The 17,838-nt window shown below is 43.7% G+C and overlaps 2 protein-coding genes across 2 annotated transcripts in view; both read right to left on the minus strand.

The window, feature by feature from the left end:
• The window catches only part of DBH (dopamine beta-hydroxylase), a 391,011-nt gene that overhangs the window by 301,631 nt on the left and 71,542 nt on the right, over window positions 1–17,838 (minus strand). The window contains exons 2-3 of the mRNA XM_086921073.1: window positions 9,421–9,567; window positions 7,363–7,620 (exon numbers count right to left, since the gene is read on the minus strand). Of these exons, the coding sequence (XP_086777199.1) occupies window positions 7,363–7,620; window positions 9,421–9,567 (405 nt within the window). The remainder of the gene's footprint in view (window positions 1–7,362; window positions 7,621–9,420; window positions 9,568–17,838) is intronic.
• LOC147710380 (uncharacterized) overlaps window positions 14,268–17,838 on the minus strand; it is a 59,297-nt gene continuing 55,726 nt past the window's right edge. Inside the window, exon 2 of the mRNA XM_086922162.1 lies at window positions 14,268–16,170. Coding sequence (XP_086778288.1) covers window positions 15,022–16,170 — 1,149 coding nt within the window. The 3' untranslated portion in view covers window positions 14,268–15,021. The remainder of the gene's footprint in view (window positions 16,171–17,838) is intronic.

The raw sequence follows: 17,838 nt of genomic DNA on the forward strand, positions 1-17,838 counted from the left end.
AGCACAGAACCCTTGCACTACTCTCTGCACCCATCGCGACTCCCTAGGGATCAATGCCTTTTACATTTTTATTCACAATGTACATTGTACATTTCTTTTCACTTATTCCACACAATACAACACGCACATTTTAAACATTCTCTGTACTGTGCTCTTTGCAATGATTTTTATACATCTGCAAATAAAGATTATCTTATCTTATCACAAGTCATACTGGGAAATCCCTTTGAAGTCTTGGATCGAATAATTGAGTTTTGCAGTGTCAGGGGTGGGGATACATGACAGGTAGAGCTCTTGCAGACCACATCGTTATGGTACCAGCTTCAAAATGTTGCAGGGGCAGTCTGTGGGCTGCTCCTTTTGACTGTCTATCAGAGGTGGACTTCCTGGGGACCTGAAGGAGAGAGTTTCATTGGATATCTGTTGACAGTTCCGGCTAGAGATGTATGTATGCATTTTTGTGGTTTTTGAAAAGCATAAACCTAATGCATTTATGTGGTATTTGAATAGCGTGAACCTAATGTATTTATGTGGTATTTGACTAGTGTAAACCAAGCCAAAAGGCTGCTGAACACTGTACAGGGTCAAAGGCAAGAATACAGTCGAGTTATGGAAGCTGAAGTGTACTGTTACTGCTTTGTAATGCAGTGTTCTTTAACCTCTTAGCTGCAGGGGATATTCCCCCGCTGTGCTGGGGGGCAGGGGGGCGCGCACAGCGCTCACATGCTCATTACGAGCTCAGCTCATCATGAGGCATGGCGCTCCTGTGCTCATGACGAGCTCAGCTTGTCACGGCCACACCCGTTCCCGTGGAACGCTCAGCACGGGAATTATCCCCGCATGCGAGCGTTCCACGGCTCATGACGAGCTGAGCTCGTCATGAGCACCGGAGCGCCGTGGCTCATGACGAGTTCAGCTCGTCATGAGCATTCAAGGGGTTAAAGAGATGCATCTTTAAAGCTTTCCTAAATTGGAGCAGTGTTGGGGCTGCCCTGATAGTTACAGGTATGTGTTCCAGCAGTGCTTCTGGGAAGGGTACCCTCCTGCATGACATTCAGGTGCCATGCAAATGCCAGACAGCTGGGCACGTGGGAAGTGAAAGCAAGCAGTGTAGCCTACATAGATGGTCAGAACTGTGCTGCTCATCAGAGACCTCAGGCCACGAGGTTATCAGGGACTGAGGGGCAGAAGGGCAGGTCCATGATGCTCTCCCTGCATGGAGACAGAGCAGTCTAAACACAGCTCTGGAAAAGAAGCAAAACCTTAGAGGCGAGGGATCCCAATCTAATCATTCTTGGTGGATTGACCACACCACTTACAGCACCACTAAGAAAGACCCTTGCAAGAAGACCCCTCAGACCACAGATATCCAAACTTGTCTTTACCACTCGAATTATTGTGATACCCAGCGCATCCCCTGTGCTCGCCTGGGGTTGCCAAGTGAACTAATATTCATTTGCATCTTAATGCATTGTTATTATTCCCTCAATGATGACAAGATTTATTTTGAAAACTTCGGGCTAGGCTGCAGCATTATTATTTTTGATATTTGTAGAAGTGTATTTCTTTTTTAATGTGAGAAGTTGGTTCAGGACATACTATAATAGCCCTGATGAAGATACAGGGCATATTTATCAGGAACAAAACGTGTTGGTGGTAAGTCATCTTTAGATGTTTGTTGCTTTTGGAGCAATAACAAATGGATGAAGTAAAACAAGGAGGTTTTTGTAAAAGCCATAAAAGGACTATTAATGTTCGGTGGGGTGTGCATGGGCTAACCTTTCTCTAGTGCTTGATTCCATAATAAATTGTTGGATATTGAGCAAGCAAAATCCGTTTCAATCCTTACACTCAATAATGAGTCAATGTTTACTATTTGAAACATATTTCTTCAACACTGTAATATTGGAACCCATGGGGGGTGCAATTGATTACTTGGAATTGCTGATTGTTGATATTTAATGTCCCTTCTTTTGATTGTGAAAGGAGCAGATGGTAGTGTGATCACAGCAGGATCATGGTTGGATTAGTACTTATAAAGCTGGGCCCATTCTAGCAGCCTCGGGGTAGGGACTTTTCAAATTATAGTTTCTTCTCATGCCTCTACACAGTCACATGAACTTGGGGCCAGATTTATCAAGGTTTTGTGTTGCCCTTGTGCCACACAGGGGTGACACAAAACCTAAGTGAGATTTATCAAGCCACACAGGCCATCTTGCAAGACCCTACATGAATTGATACATCTTGAGGAACCCGGGGCAACACAAAACGCTGCCTTGTGTTACTCCGTGGCAAGGAGGCGTTCCATGGATCTTGGTGCCTTCCCAGGTTTTCCATTAGTGGTAGGCCTGGGAATGCTTCAACATAACAAGGAGAAATATCTTTATTTATCCTGATTTGTACTTTTACTACGTGTGCCAGATTCTGAGAATGCCTCTCAGGATTGTTTTGTGTTCCCTCCTGCACAAATCAATCCTGCCTAAAATACAGGCACCCTTGCACCACGTCGCAAGGGTGCCAGCGTTGGCGCTCGGCAGCCAAAAGTCCGCCAGTGGCAGGAAAGGAAAGAGAGGCACCGTATAATGGTAAATATGGCACATTCCTGCTCTTTTCCTTTCAGCAAGTGCAGCAGGGTGTTTTGCTCCATTGTGCTGAGTGAAAGAATGATAAACCAGGCACTTGGTGTCTGTGCTGGTGCTAAGAGACAAATGTGGGCTGGGCAGTGAGACTGCAGATTCAACTAGAGGAGTTTATGCCACGTGACTCTGCGGTCTGAATTTGGCTACACAGTGTTTTTTAGTACAAGTCCCATTTTCAAGTGGCATTGTAACTAGGTGACATTTTTGTCTTACATATATCAGCTAAACTATTGAGGAAAGGATCCCTCTAGACAAAGCATAGTTCAGGGCTTCTTGAAGCTCGTTCACTCTCGGATTTCTGCAGAAAAAACCCTCTCAACCGAGCCAGTATTATGCTTGTTTCCAGTATTGCCATATCATTCCTATGCATGAGGGAGGTTAACCCCATCTCATGAAGCATGATTTGGAAAGAAAAGCATTGCAAGGGTCTGTGGATGAATAAGTGTATGAAATCAGAGTCACACACAATATCGTAGGTGCATCAGAGGATTGAGGTCAGACCACACTTTTGTATGTTACATTCACCACACATAAAAGCAGAAGGCCTCTTTTAAGATGTACCTATATCTACCTATATCTACTTGAGGACATGGTCCTCAGGGAGAGGTGTAGCGCAGTGGCCAGAGAGTCTACCTTCAGAGCGCAGGACTTAAGGTTCGATTGCAGGTGGCACCTCAGCATCATTTGACTCTGGTCAATAGCTCATTTAATCTACCCGACGGCCACTCAGTGCCTGAATACCCTTAGTAGTGAAAAGTATGCGCTTTACAAATGCGGAATAATATTATTATTATTATATATTTATAGAGTTTTCGACATAAACCTAATTAATTGACCACTGATTCAGGTATCCATTACGTGACTAACAATTTTCCACAGATTGCTAGACCTCAATAGATACCTGAAAAAAAGGTCATTATATTATGTAATAATAATAATAATAATAAAAGCTATTTATATAGCGCCTGGTTACACTAGGAAACAGTGTGTCCCCGCGCTTTATGGAAACAAGGACTGGACTGAAACAGAGAAGGTTATGGAAGAGAAGAACTGAAAGGGGCCTGAAAAGAGGGAGTTATATTTTCGGGAATAGATATGTTTTTAGTTTTTGGCGAAAGTTTTTTTCTGATGGTTCCATTCTAAGTTCAATGGGAAGTGAGTTCCATTGTTTACTGGCCAAGTATTTGAAGGATCTACCGCCCATACGTGTCCGGTAGATTCTAGGCACTTGAAAAACCATACTGTCTTGGGATCTTAAAAGTCGTTTGGATTGGTACTTGGTCAGTAATTTTTGAAGGAATATTGGTCCTTTTCCTTGGGCAATGCGGTGGGTCATACACATTGTTTTAAATGTGATGCGTTCATGTACGGGTAACCAGTGAAGGGTGGCTAAGGCACGTTTTCCTGAGGACCTTCTAGATAGATTGAGTGCCAGTCTGGCAGCTGCGTTTTGTACGCACTGCAGGCACTGAAGGCCTTTTTGCTTAAACCCATATACAGTGAGTTGCTGTAATCGAGATGGGGTGTAACTAGAGAGTGGATTTGAGTTTTCCTATTAGTTGCGGGAAGGGAGTCCAAGGTTTTGCGGAGAGTCCTAAGGATTCCTTAACATTTGCCTGCAATTCCTCTAGTGTGGTGTTCGAGAGATAGGGTAGAGTCTAGCCTGACCCCTAGGTTTTTCACTTGCTCGGAGGGTTTAGGAATGGCGCCGGGTTCAGATGGCCACCATGCGGACGACCAAATGGATGGAGACTTCTCCAACACAAGAAGCTAAGTTTTATTTGCATTTAGGCATAAACAGTTGGTATTCATCCATCTTGCCAGGTCGCTGAGGCATGCCGAGAAGCTAGCTGAGGCTTCCTCGGGTGATCGAGATAGTGTCCTTATTAGCTGGGTGTCATCCGCATATGACACTATCTCGACCCCATATGCCTCAGCTATTTTAGCCAGGGGTGCCATGTACAGGTTGAATAATGTGGGCTCAATATTGAGCCCTGCGGTACCCCATGTTTGGGTGCTCGAATTTTCGATTTAAAGGGAGGACAGTTGACTTGGAATTGTCTATTAGCCAAAAATGCGCGCATCCATTCATGAGCCAGACCACCTATTCCAACTTCGCTAAGGCGTGAGAGTAGTATGGGATGGGAGATGGTGTCAAATGCCGCGCTCAGATCTAATAAAAGGAGCGCAGCTGTCATCCCCTCATCTACTCTGCTTCTCAGTAGCTCTGTGGAAAAGAGAAAGGCTGAAGATGGTGGCCTTCTTCTAAATGTTTTATCAATTGAGCATTGACTATCTTTTCCACCACCTTAGCGCAGAATGGTAGGAGTGATATAGGGCGGTAGTTATCCAGTTGAGTTACACTAAGGTTGGCCTTTTTTTTAATAGCGATGACCTGCGCGGTTTTCCAATCTTGCGGGATGTGGCTCGTTTGGAATGATAATTTAGCCATGTGGCTTATATGGTTTACCAGTAATTCGGCCTGGTTTTTGAGGATCTTGGGGCGAGCTACATCTTTGGCGGATCCTGATTGTATGCTACGAATAATTCTTAGCATCTCAATGTCATCAGGTACAGAAAGTTGATTTAGATGACAGGTGTTAGGTGGTTCAACCTCAATGGTATGGTTACTAGTTATAATATCCATGACCTTCGGGAAGGTTTTGTAGATGTTTTCTACTTTTTGGACAAAGAAGTCCACTATTGCTTCACAAGTAGCTGTAGAATGGGTATCTGGGGCTACAGTTCTATCAACTGAAGTAAGTTCTTTATAGATTAAAAAGAGTTCCCTGGTAGAATTTTCGGCTGATTCAATTATTTTACTGAGGAAATTTCTTTTGGCTATTCTGATCTTTCTATGATAGTTTTTTATACTGATCTTGTATTCAAGTTTGGCTGTTTCATCGTATTTATTGCGCCAGATGCGCTCTAGTTTTTTACGTCTTGATTTGGTAGCTTTTAAATCAGCATCAAACCATTGTGCAGATTTAAGACATCTTACAGGTGTTTTAGTTGTCCAAGGGACAGTTGTATCTAGTGCTTTAGTTAGCCAATCTTCGTAGTCTGTCCAGGCTTCCTCTATATTGTCTTTCAGAGGAGGACAGCCTGCTTTGAGGGCAAGTTCTAAATCTGTTTGTTTAAGTTTTCCCCATTGTCTGCGTTAGGATGTTATCTGTTTGTTTTGTTTGGGTTGTTTATATTCTCCTAGGATTGTGAATTTGATCAAGGAGTGATCTGACCATATTACCTTAATAGGGGGTTGAACCGTTAGTCCCTCCCAGTTTGCAAAGATTGGGTCCAAAAGATGCCCAGCCTTGTGGGTAGGTTTTAGGGATTGTAATGTAAGTTTAAGCATTTCTAAGGATGCAAGTAGCCCTTGGGCGTCTTTGTTTTTTTCGTCTTCAAGATCGAGGTTTAAATCTCCTAGGATAAGAAGTTTGTTATAACGAAGTGCAGAGTGGGTGATGACCTCTATCAGACTTTCTATAAAGTTTGCAGCTCCTCCTGGCGGGCGGTAGATTAGGTAGCCATTAAAAGTTATGTTTGGGCTATATTTATTTGCAAAGAAAGCGGCTTCACTGTCTTTAATCGTGACCATTTCCAGGGTACATATTAAATCAATTTTATGGAGAATAGCAATACCCCCTCCCTTTTGTTTATTCCTGTTGATGTTTAGTATGCCGTAGTTTTCTGGTAGGGCCTCTAAAATATCTGGAGTGGATTCCTCATCTAGCCATGTCTCAGTTAGGAAGAGAACTTCTGGTTGATAGTCAATTAATAAATCAAATATTTCAAGTTTATGTTTTCTCAGCGAGCGACAATTAACCTGAAACATTGTTAGGGGTTCCGACTTGTATTCATAATCCTTGTTGTTCTTAGGATTATATGAGCGGGTTCTGCAGCTTGAAGGCATCTTTTCAGCTTTCCATGAATGTTTACATGTTTTCTTAGTAGGTGAGCAGAGATTTTCTAGCTGTTTTTTCGAATATGTGATTATTCTTGGGGGATCTGGAGGAGATCGGGCAGGGGTTTGTGCCCCTGTCCCTGGTCGGTCACGGACGGGCACAGACGGGCTTGCCTCTGGCGCGCCTCTGGCACGCCATCGGCGCGCCCGCTGCGCGTACGGGGTGGGGGGTTCATTTTATAGTGACTGGACCCAAATCGCCCAGATACTAAAGCGCTGTCCTTGTGTTGTCCCAAGATGGCGCCCGAACTCTACGCCTGGAGGGAAATGCGTGCGAGAGTCACCAGGAGCCCGAAATCGGCTTCCTGACGTTTCGGGGGGCTCACAAGGTAAAATGCGGCAAGATGTGGCAATGGGGGGGTAATTTAAAAGCACAAGTAATTTCTAATGATTCTGACAAATATCAGCGCTAATAAGCGAATACTACATGCAAATTATAGTTTTTAAAAAGTGGTAGCCCTAAACTCCCGGCTTCCACCTCAGGAGTCCTCGTTTACAGTGATAGGTTGTTTAAGGTAGGCTCTTTTATAGTGACTGGGCCCAAATCGCCCAGACACTAGAGCGCTGTCCTTGTGTTGTCCCAAGATGGCGCCCGAAGTCTGCGCCTGTAGGGAAATGCGTGCGAGAGTCACCAGGAGCCCGAAATCGGCTTCCTGACGTTTCGGGGGGCACACAAGGTAAAATGCAGCAAGATGCGGCAATGGGGGGTAATTTAAAAGCACAAGTAATGTACACTTTCATGAAAGTAATTAGTCCTACCATGACGATGTGGTGTTTCTCAAAGTTGTCAGGAAGCTTCACAATGTAGCACCAGTAGGTGGTTTCTTGGTTTGGGATCATAACCTGGGATGTAGTTATCTCCATTGTTTTAATGTCACTGGGTAGGTCTGGGGTAATGACATCAGTCTTCAGCAACTGTACCCTCTGGAGCCCTCGATGGATTGTGGAGACATTGATCCCTTTGAGAGAGTGTGAAGGTTTATCCAGCAATCCATAAATAAGGTGCACTGTTCCATCCTAAAAACAGGAAGAAAGAGCATTTGCAAAATGCATTGGATATAGTGGTTAAGTCAATTAAGCATTGTCTACATCAAAACACAAACAATTGAATAGAATTTGCACTAAAAAAGGGAATTGTCTGGGTTAAGCTAGCGGCCAATTAGAGCTAAGGGATATCGGTTAGTGGTTACAGAAAAGCAAACACAAGGAGATGATGGACGGAGCGCTGAAACTTTTCAGACACTCACCCCCAGTCACAGATCTGGGTTCAATCCATCATCATTCTTTAGCTCACTTCTCCACCCCAGTTCAGACCCAGCCATATGCAAATCAGTCTCCCTCATGGGAACAGTTCAGCCCGAACTGCCAAGCCAGGTCTTCACTGGACCGGAAACAAGCATCCTGGGACCGGTTTCAAGGTAACACCCCTCATCAGACAGGCTAGCTTGAATCCAGAAAGGCAGACATTGCTTGATGTGGAGACGGATTGATAGCTAGACAGATAGATAGATAGATAGATAGATAGATAGATAGATAGATAGATAGATAGATAGATAGATAGATAGATAGATAGATAGATAGATAGATAGATAGATAGATAGATAGATAGATAGATAGATAGATAGATAGATAGATAGATAGATAGATAGATAGATACCCTATTTTGTGCAGACATTAAGGGGCAGATTTACAAGCACTGTGCAACACTTTTGTGCCGCTATTGCGTCACTTTTGTGACGCGGCGTAAACAATGCAGCCTATTTACAACTTGACACATCTAGGGAGATGCATCACGTTGTAAAGCCCTGCGCTACATTATACTTGAGTCAGGCATAATGTATGCAAGGTGGGAGTTCCCACGCAGGAAAGCCTCGACAAAGGGATGCAGTGAAATCTACAAGATTTGACTGCGCCATTTCTAGGACGCCACTGTGTAAAAAATCCTACGCCTGCACGAAGCAGGCATAATGAGTGACACAGCACAATAAGTATAGGCCTCAACATGCATTGCTGCAGTTGCATCTTGCTTGCGACATGAATCCAGCAATGCGTGACTTTTTAGCCAACAGATGCTTCAGAATTTCGGACTCATCTGTCAAACATTACTCCATGGTGCGCCGTATTGTAAATAGGGCGTATCCATGGTGGCGCAAGGGTATCTCAGGCTGGCGCAGGGAAACTGACGCATCTCTATACATGTGTCGGTTTCTTATATATCTGCCCCTATCTCTGTTAAAAATAGAGGCTAAGGTCTCCGTCTAGAGTGCTTCCCCGTAAACCGAGCAGGATTTAATCATCGTCCAGACAGCAAAAAGTAGAACTTGCCCGCAAAATGCACAGATGCTAAAGCGAGTATTAGTAACCCAATCTTTTGAGGGGTCAAAGTTGATTTCATGTCAGATTTATAACGCAAGTTACTAGCCACATATACTTGGGCAGGAGAAACAAATTATTTCCGACAACCTAAAATAATCATAGAGATCTTTCAAAGAGCGTTTTTGTTCAGTCTTTATAAGCATTTTAAAAACTGTCCAGATGGATTCCCATACATGTAAAAGTGTTCTCTGCATTTGGAAATACATTCTGCACACCGTTGCAGTCACAGTGTGAGAATATGTCCAGCATATCCCAATGTATGTGATCCCCTTATTATGACTGCAAGCATACTACCCTTCTGAAGAGAGCTAAACATGCAGTATTCATTGTGCACACATTTGGAATAAAATCCAAATTCCAAAGCAATAATGACTTCAGCCAGTTTGTGCAGTGGCTTCTTGTTTCCTTCAAATGCTATGTCATGTGAAGAGACTAGTGTACCTCGATAAGGTAGTCTTGGGGATCGCACGTGCTAAATGCTCGCTTGAAGATCAAATAGAGGCCGTCTTCATTCTTATGGGCTGCCAGAAGCTGGTAGTCCTGCTGGGAATCCAGGTGCAGCTCTCCTTTTCGGTCGCTCCAGGCATCCTAGTTCAACAGGAATACAGAGGAAAAGTGTTACTTTTATTCTGGTGGAGCTGATTAATTGCAGCTGCTGCATTATTAACACTCCTAAAGAAGGGGTTCATTATAGACTCATGGCTCTATTGAAACTTTGTCTTATTTCTCACTTTCTGCTCCTTTTGCCACATCACTCTTAACCAGGGTCTCTCCCAACTCTCCTCTTGGTAAGATATCCTTCTACTTCACACAATAGCACCTCTTGTATCCCTCCCCACCCTTTCACCGCATGGATATCAGTATTTTCTCCACATGTCATTGCACATACCAATGTCTGGCGGATTTACTCTTCAATCAGCACTCTTTTCCTAATCCCACCGCATTGTTATATGCATGGGTCTCCAGCCTTTTCTATAGAGAGAGCTACTTCTGCTCTAGAAAAGTCCTCCTGAGCTGCTACAAAATCACTGTGAAATAGGGAGCACATTGGTATGTTAACATTACACTGTGGCTACCCTGAATAGTGACCAGCCAAGCATCAGGTGAAGTTGCAGCAGAAATGCCAGGAATAAAAAAATATCAACTTTAGATGGGTTTTGCACCTGCAACATTTTATCTTTGATGGCATACCATTATCTGAAACTACACATATTTTTCCATACCACTTCCTATTGTGGGCAAACAAATACAATTTTCCAGAAGAAGAACCTTCTCTGAAAATATAATCTATCAGTTTACATATTTGGGAAATGCAATTTTTTACTAGCATCCCCAAAAACATCACATGGGCAACTTCTGCTTCAAATGCTCTGCTATTAAAATCATAGGCCATGGATGTTCACCATGAGCACCAAGAACGCATATAATGTGCCAATATTTTTTTGTTTTTTTTGTTAGCTGTTGCTAGCGCTGGGATACTTTGGATAGCTATGCACTTTACAAATATCTTGAAGGTGCATTATTGACAGCAATGTTTTCGTAATGTATTTTGGGAGGCTACTGGTTATACAACTCTGCTGTAAAAATGTCTCTGCATCACATTTAGTTCCGACCTGTTGCTATTCTGTCATTCCTTGAAATGCATCATCTGCCACAACTCGTGTTTGGGGATGACACTGGTCATTTAAGGTTGTTTCTACCCTCTTTCCAGTAATGGAAAGTATTACTGGCCCAGTGAGCTGATCCCGAGGTGGAAACCCCATAGGAACCCTGCAAAGTTATCTTTGGACCCTATCCTTTTTTGACCAATGTTCCTGACACAATAATTGTTAAATGCATCATTTGACAGCATATTCCCCAAAGGATACTTTGGGGACAGCTCACAAGTCTGCCTGCAAATTTGTCTGCAAAAGCATAGGCTGTTTTGGGGAACACCCTTTACAACCGAACTTTTACAACGCGGTACCGTTACCACGCAGGTTTTACAACGAAAGTCGTAACAACAACTTGCGCTGGAGGGCGCTGTAGGATAGGGAATAGTTTACTATCCAAAACCTTCCCTACTATCCACGGGGACTGGAGTTGGAATAGTAAATTAAACTATTCACTATCCAGCGCCCCCAACACAAGTCGTTGTAACGACTTGCGTTCTAAAACCACGCGTGGTAACAGTACGCGTGGTAATACCACGCGTTGTACTGTCATACATCTGGCTGTTTTACCAATGCTCTGGAAAAATGAACACTTTCCCATTAATCTTTTGAAAAGATCCCCGGTTTGAGAAACCGAGGAAGAACGAGCATAAAGAGTATCACCCAAGCCCCGCCAAGCCTGTGACAGGCCTGGAGCTGTCGCAGACGTGTGCGGATCCTCGTCCTAGCAGAGCAGGGCAATGTGTGCCAGGGTTGGAGCACTCCCGGGGTTTAGGAAGTTGCAAACATTTTCTTTCTCACAAACTTCAGACATTCCCTGCAAAAGCTATGAAAAGTACTGATCAGTTGCAAAGTTCATGGAAGTTCAGCTTTTATACGAATATTAGGACTTTGGTAAGTTATGTAGGTAAGTATAATTTGTGTTGAGTTATTCATGAGGAAAAGCTTAGTAAAGTATGCACTTGCATAGCAAAACTTCAGGAGCAGGGGTGCAGCTTGGCCAGTAAGATTAGGGGGGTGTGGGCTTCAGGTTTTCCAACAACTATGCTGCCACGTCATGTTTAAATATATTGAAATAACCAACATGTTTAAAGACCTTCAAGAGAGAGAGACAGCAAACATCCCAGGTGAAATCCAACATACTCCACACCAGTGGCACAGGCGTGGTTGACCCAGGCGCAAAAATTCTTAAGGGGACACAAAGTAAAAAAAAAATTACAAATCGTACTAGTTAATTTTGTGCGTGGATGTGCTAACAGTCTACAGGTTAGGTGGTGCGATACTTGTCTTGCCCCGGGTGCTGGCAACCCACGTTACGTTGCAGTTTCTCACTACACTGACTGAAAAAACCTGTACCCAACTTTTTTTTACTAGAGAGCAGATTTATTAGGGGGGTGTAGCACCCCACACACCTCACCCCCTGAAGCTGAGCCCCTTCTCAGGAGTTACTAGTGCAAACCAATTCTCACCAGAGAACTACAGAAGCATAGAGGCTTTGGAAAAGTGAACTACGGTTAGCCCAATACTTATGAACTCTGGGAGACTATTTTTGCCTAATAAAAACTTTTCTCAACCCTGGCTTTTGGTATGGGGATAAACCACACGACCACCCATTAAAAGAAACATATTGAAAACACCCTAAATCCCTGGAAATTGTCATAGGAACAGTGCGACCGCCCCATTTAGGGATTACCTCAGCCGTGTCAGAACCGAAGAACAGATGGATTGAAAAAAACAGACGCACGAATTTCACAGTTTGGAAATTGAAAAAAACTCTTCAGCAGACGGCCAGCTGATCTAAAGCACTTCTAAAATTGGAAGAAAGGCAGTGCAAAACAAACAAATTAACCAGCCCTCACAAGATTTAGATCCAGAAATAATTGGCATTTCGACAACATATTGTTCTTGAAAGAAAAACATGCAGAATGTGTTTCCTTCAACCTAAAGTTTTGTGTGCGAGGATGATCCATCTTGCCTGGACGCTGGTGGGCTGCTGGGGGCGGCTGGGGGCTGCCAGTAGCTCCTGGGGAGAGCCGAAGGCAGCGGTGGCGGGAATAAACCCAGCCTAGCAATCTCTGGATGTTCTAGGTCAGGATATAGTCTGCAGAAGCATCGTCTGACATAAATATACTTGGCTAAAGATTAGTTAAAACAAGTATCATACCAATGAGTGATGATTTTCGAATATTAAGTTTGATGAGGAGAAAGGTTTTGTAGAAGAAACTTAGGACACAATATTTAAGTCATAATACAATATTCCTGGTTTAAAGCAAAGACATTACCAAATCATGCAATGTTAGCATCTGTACTCCCGGAGGCGTGAGCATCTAATACGTTCTTTGGAAAACAATGTACCCACATCCCCAATGGATGCCCAAAAATGTATTGAGACAAGGAATCAATGCATTGAGCTGGCACTGAACCAGCGCTCCCAATCTCTAACATTAATAATAAGTGATAATTAGTGGGAGAACATGTAGAGGCGCCAGAGTGGGTGTTGGCGTGGCTGCTGCAGTTGGATATAAACAGGGCCCTCATGTGTTCGATACAATCCGTAACAACTGAATATTAATGATATTTTCACCATTTAGTGCACACAACTTTATGAGGCTATTCCACATAGGCGACTTGTCATTTACAGTCCTACATGGAAGAGATACCCCTGAAGACCCTTACAATCACCAGAGACCGCCCTGACACTGGAAGAGTTAAACACGGCAACTGACCAGTTTGCATGTGGAAAATCCCTGGGAGTGGATGGACTCCCATAGAAATAGGATATCTGTAACAAGAATCAATTGACACCTAAATTACTGAAAGTTTACTAAGCAGCTGAACAACAGGGATCCTTGTCACAGTCAATGAGGGAGGCAATCATCACAATATTACCAAAAGTAGGACAGACTTTTTCGAAGTTCGGTCATATCGACGGCTATCCCATTTAAACTAAACTACAAGATTATAGGGACGATGTTGGGAGATAGGTTCATGCCCTTGGCGACAGAAATAGTGCACCAGGATCAGAGTGCATTACTTCCAGGTCATAACACTTTCTTAAATTTGAGGTGTTTGTTTCAGATTATGGACAATGACTTAAATAACTCGGTGGTATCTCTAGGCATAGAGAAAGCCTTTGATACTTTAGGAAGATGGGGGTTTCTACGTTTATGAAGTTGATTAAGTTATTATACATGTCACCACTGGCAAGGGTCAAGACAGGAGCAATAGTGGCGGCACCCTGGAAGGTGAAACGGGGCACGAGGTAGGAATGCCTCTTTCTGCTTATATTGTTTGCACTGGCCATGGAGCCACTGGCCTGCATGATGAGATGGCCAGACTGGGAGATTACGCTGGATAATTGTTGGCATGCCATTTCATAATATTCAGACGATCCATTACTATGTCTGAGAGGTGTTGCCTTGGCAACAGATGATGTAATGTCTGTGTTAGCTAAGTTTAGGGAAATGACAGGACATTTATTTATTTATTTATTTTTAGAGTTTTATATAGCGCGAACTTGAACCGATTAGGTTATCAGAGCGCTTTACATAGCATCAGTTCCATTACATGTTATCAAAGCATTTTCCATAGAATCAGTTACGTTACATAAGGAACACATTTCTTTTTGTTCTAGTGAATAGGGTTATCTCTTCACACGGGGGAAGGGATACACCTGGCTATACTCGAACAGTCACATAGGCGACTAGTCGTTAAAGCTATATCTCTAAACACAGGGAGGGGATACACATGGATACAATCTAAAAATCACATAGGATACTAGTCATTAGAGTTATCTTCTATCTACACAGGAGGGACATGACTGGAAATACTCTAAGAGTCACATAGGGGTGGTAGAGTAAATTCACAAGACAGCGATTACTCTTACCAAAAAAAGCAAGGTATCCCTCACTCCTGCTTTCATGGCACTATCTTAACACCTCCTTTTAGAAAACCTGCATCTTTTCAAATCACAAACCATACACATTGTCCAATTTGTAAGAACCTGTACACCCGCTCAGCTGAACCTGCACTACGATTTATTAAAACGCAGCAAGACTATCCCAGATGAAGCATATTGTACAGCTTTCTAAAAAGCTTTAGTTCAAACCAATGCTTCCCACAGGAGAAACGAAAAAAAATAGTTTTAAATCCGTACATAGCAGCTGACAATACTTAAGATAAAACAAATGGCAATCAAAATAGGTACCTAGCTACCCCCTCCCCCTCCACAGCCCAAGTTGTCCTCCCTCAAACACTTGCTAAAAAATAAAGATCTCTGAAACTGCACTTAAACATCAAGAGTTGGTTGTCCCTTGGTTAGCGTTCCTGTGTAATCCAAAATGAATATACCCATCAAAGATAAAATTCCTATTGATTTGTTTCAAGCTCTTTATTCAGCTTTGGGCTTCAGGCCAGGGATTTTGGATTGGATCTTAGAAACAATATTTTTAACATTCTTGTTTACGAGTCCTAGGTAGTGATCAATTTGAGTCTGATGTCTTTCATAAATAACTGGAACACTGAACAGTGAAATCAGGGCCAAAATCAGTAGTGTCAGACCATTGAACAAGGCACCAACATATGTGAACACCCACATCAACACTGCAAACTTTAAGGAATCCACCAAGTCCTCTGCCAAGAAGAGACGCCGGAGCTCCTTCACAGCGCAGTTTAAGTGGTCCAGTACAACATTGCTGTATTTGTGAACCAGCTCGTCAGACAAAGCAACATCACGCCCCAAGTATGCCTTGAATGGATGACCATCTTCGGATTTCTGGATAGCCTGGAAAACTCCTTTGTACATTCTGTAGCTGATTGTAACAGAAAGCAGAGCTAAAGCAATGTATGCCGACACACTCACGATGCTAAAAACTGTCAAAGACAGCAGAAGAAATAAACTGGCTCTAAACACCACTCCCGATTTCTTGATATCTCGCCAGTAAAGCAGGTCAACAACTACAGAGCCGGAGGGGCCCCTCCGCCGGGCCGGCTCCTCCTGGTGGGGCGAGGGAGGCGCCAGTGGGGCCAAGGGAGTGATGACCGGGGCGGTGGGTCTGCGGTCGGGCGGCACTTCATCCTCCTCAGATGGGGCCGAAGGCTGCGGCCTTTCCGGGGCTTCTTCCTCCCAAGACGGCTTCCGTTTCATCTCTTCTTCCCGAGCTGGCTTCTTCCCCTCCTCCTCCTCGAAAGCCGGCGCTCGGGGCGGCACTTCAGCCCCGGAAAAGTGAACGGTGAATGGCGGGTACTTGAAGTCGCCGGCCCCGCCCGTTAGGTCCAGCACCTCGTTGTCCCCGAAGTCATCCTCCTCCCAGGGCCTTCTCTCGGCCGGGTCATCGTCCTCTTCCTCCTCATCCTGTGGCTCCCGGTGCACAGGCGGCGGCGGTTGGGCCCGCTCCCCGGTGTCGAGGAAGCCGCCGCTGGAGGAGATGAACGGGGACTGCTCTTCAATGGCCGAGGCGGCGGTTGGAGGGACTCTGAGGCCGGGCGGGTGACTGGAGCCTGCTTCTGCTGCCGGGGCCGGTGGGGGAATACAGTTACACTAGTCAAAAAGTTGATATTTCGCAAAGTGAAACACACCCTTACAAATCAACAGCTAGATTGGAATTAGGATTTGATACATTTAAATATCTGGGTGTTCAGGTTAAAAACAATTGATTGAAGGCAAATAGGGTAGACTACACAACTGATCCCATTTTGGATTGGACTTCTACTATCCCCAAAGGACAAAGTAGCAGTGTCAAAGATGTTATTGTTCCCCAGATTGTTATACTATTTTACAGCACTACAAATAAACATTGCCTTCTTTCGGGACTTGCAGAGACTGATATCCAGTTTTGTCTGCAGAATGGGCAGGTGCTGAGTAGCACTTACCAAAATACAGAAGCCAGTTCAAGAACAGGGTTTTGGGGCTCCCAATTATGAAGTTTACTACATGGATAGTCAATTGCAGCTTGTAATCAGATAGGTGAGTGATTTTGAGGATTTGTACAAGAGAGATGACCTAGAGGCAGCATTTCCTACAGGTACTAGTTAGATCTGGTGGTTGGACAAGGACAAGGTTCCACAATCTACCCCGTCGCTGTTACGAGCGGCAAAGACACGTTGGGAAAGGTACCTTACATGCCTGATATTCCTTTGTGCTGTCTGTCGGTGTTCCATGAGCTAATAATAACACAGAATAAAGGGGACGGAAACAGGACCCATGCTCAATTCCTTCAGGAAGCATACAGACTCCCTGGGGGACACTTTTTAACACATGAAGCACTTATTAGAGCATTAATGCAAACATGGGAACAGGGTAGTCTGAAGCATTGGCAATAGATGCCTTAAACTTGCTTCATGCTCAGGGGAAAGGCAGGAAAGCCATATACTGTATACTATATTGCTGCCTATTTAAACATATAACAATTTGAAATTGAAATGGGAAACTCAAATAATCTGATCTCGGATGATAAGTGGGCAAGGTGTTGAGCATACACAAAAACAGTTTCACGGAACCCACAGTTTAAATACACCCAATGTAATGACCTCGATCAAGCATATCAAGCACATCTTTAACCCAAAATGATACACCGAATATATGAGAAGTCAATCTTGGGATGTCCAGAGTGCGGGAGATGGAGGCTGATTTTTATTGTACGGCCATGCTTGATAGTAGTAACCAAGAGAATGACGTGTAGCTGTGATATTAGAAATAACAGACTCAAATATTGCTCTGACAACATTAGAGTGCCTTTGGGGTGTAGGACTGAGATGTAAAAAAGCAAGAAGTATATATATATATATGTTAGACCTGTCATCCTTAGGGTGGTCTTCTCCAAATTTTTGCCAGCTTATCTCCTTTTTTGCTGTATCCAGTGATGGATGCCCTGAGACTTTAGGATTCAGATCGACCTTTCTCACAGCTTTCACTTCCGGGCCAGTCTGCATACCGTGCTGACACGTTTCAGTGCCCCGAGCCCAGACTAGGAATAAAGCCGTTTTCTGGCTATAAACTTCTATACTGTCACACTACTCGAAATAGCTGAGCAACAAGCGACACATTGCAAACCTCCCACTATGATAGTGACCCATAGGAGCAACAAAATATTGAAGACAAAGAAAAAAAGATCATAACGCAGACAGGCAACAGGATGGCTTATTTAGAAGGTTATAAAACGAATTATAGTACACATTTTTTCTGTCACTCTTCCCTCCTCTCTGTTTG

Source organism: Lissotriton vulgaris, chromosome 5, assembly GCF_964263255.1.
Source record: "Lissotriton vulgaris chromosome 5, aLisVul1.2, whole genome shotgun sequence".
In the NCBI taxonomy this organism is placed as follows: Eukaryota; Metazoa; Chordata; class Amphibia; order Caudata; family Salamandridae; genus Lissotriton; species Lissotriton vulgaris.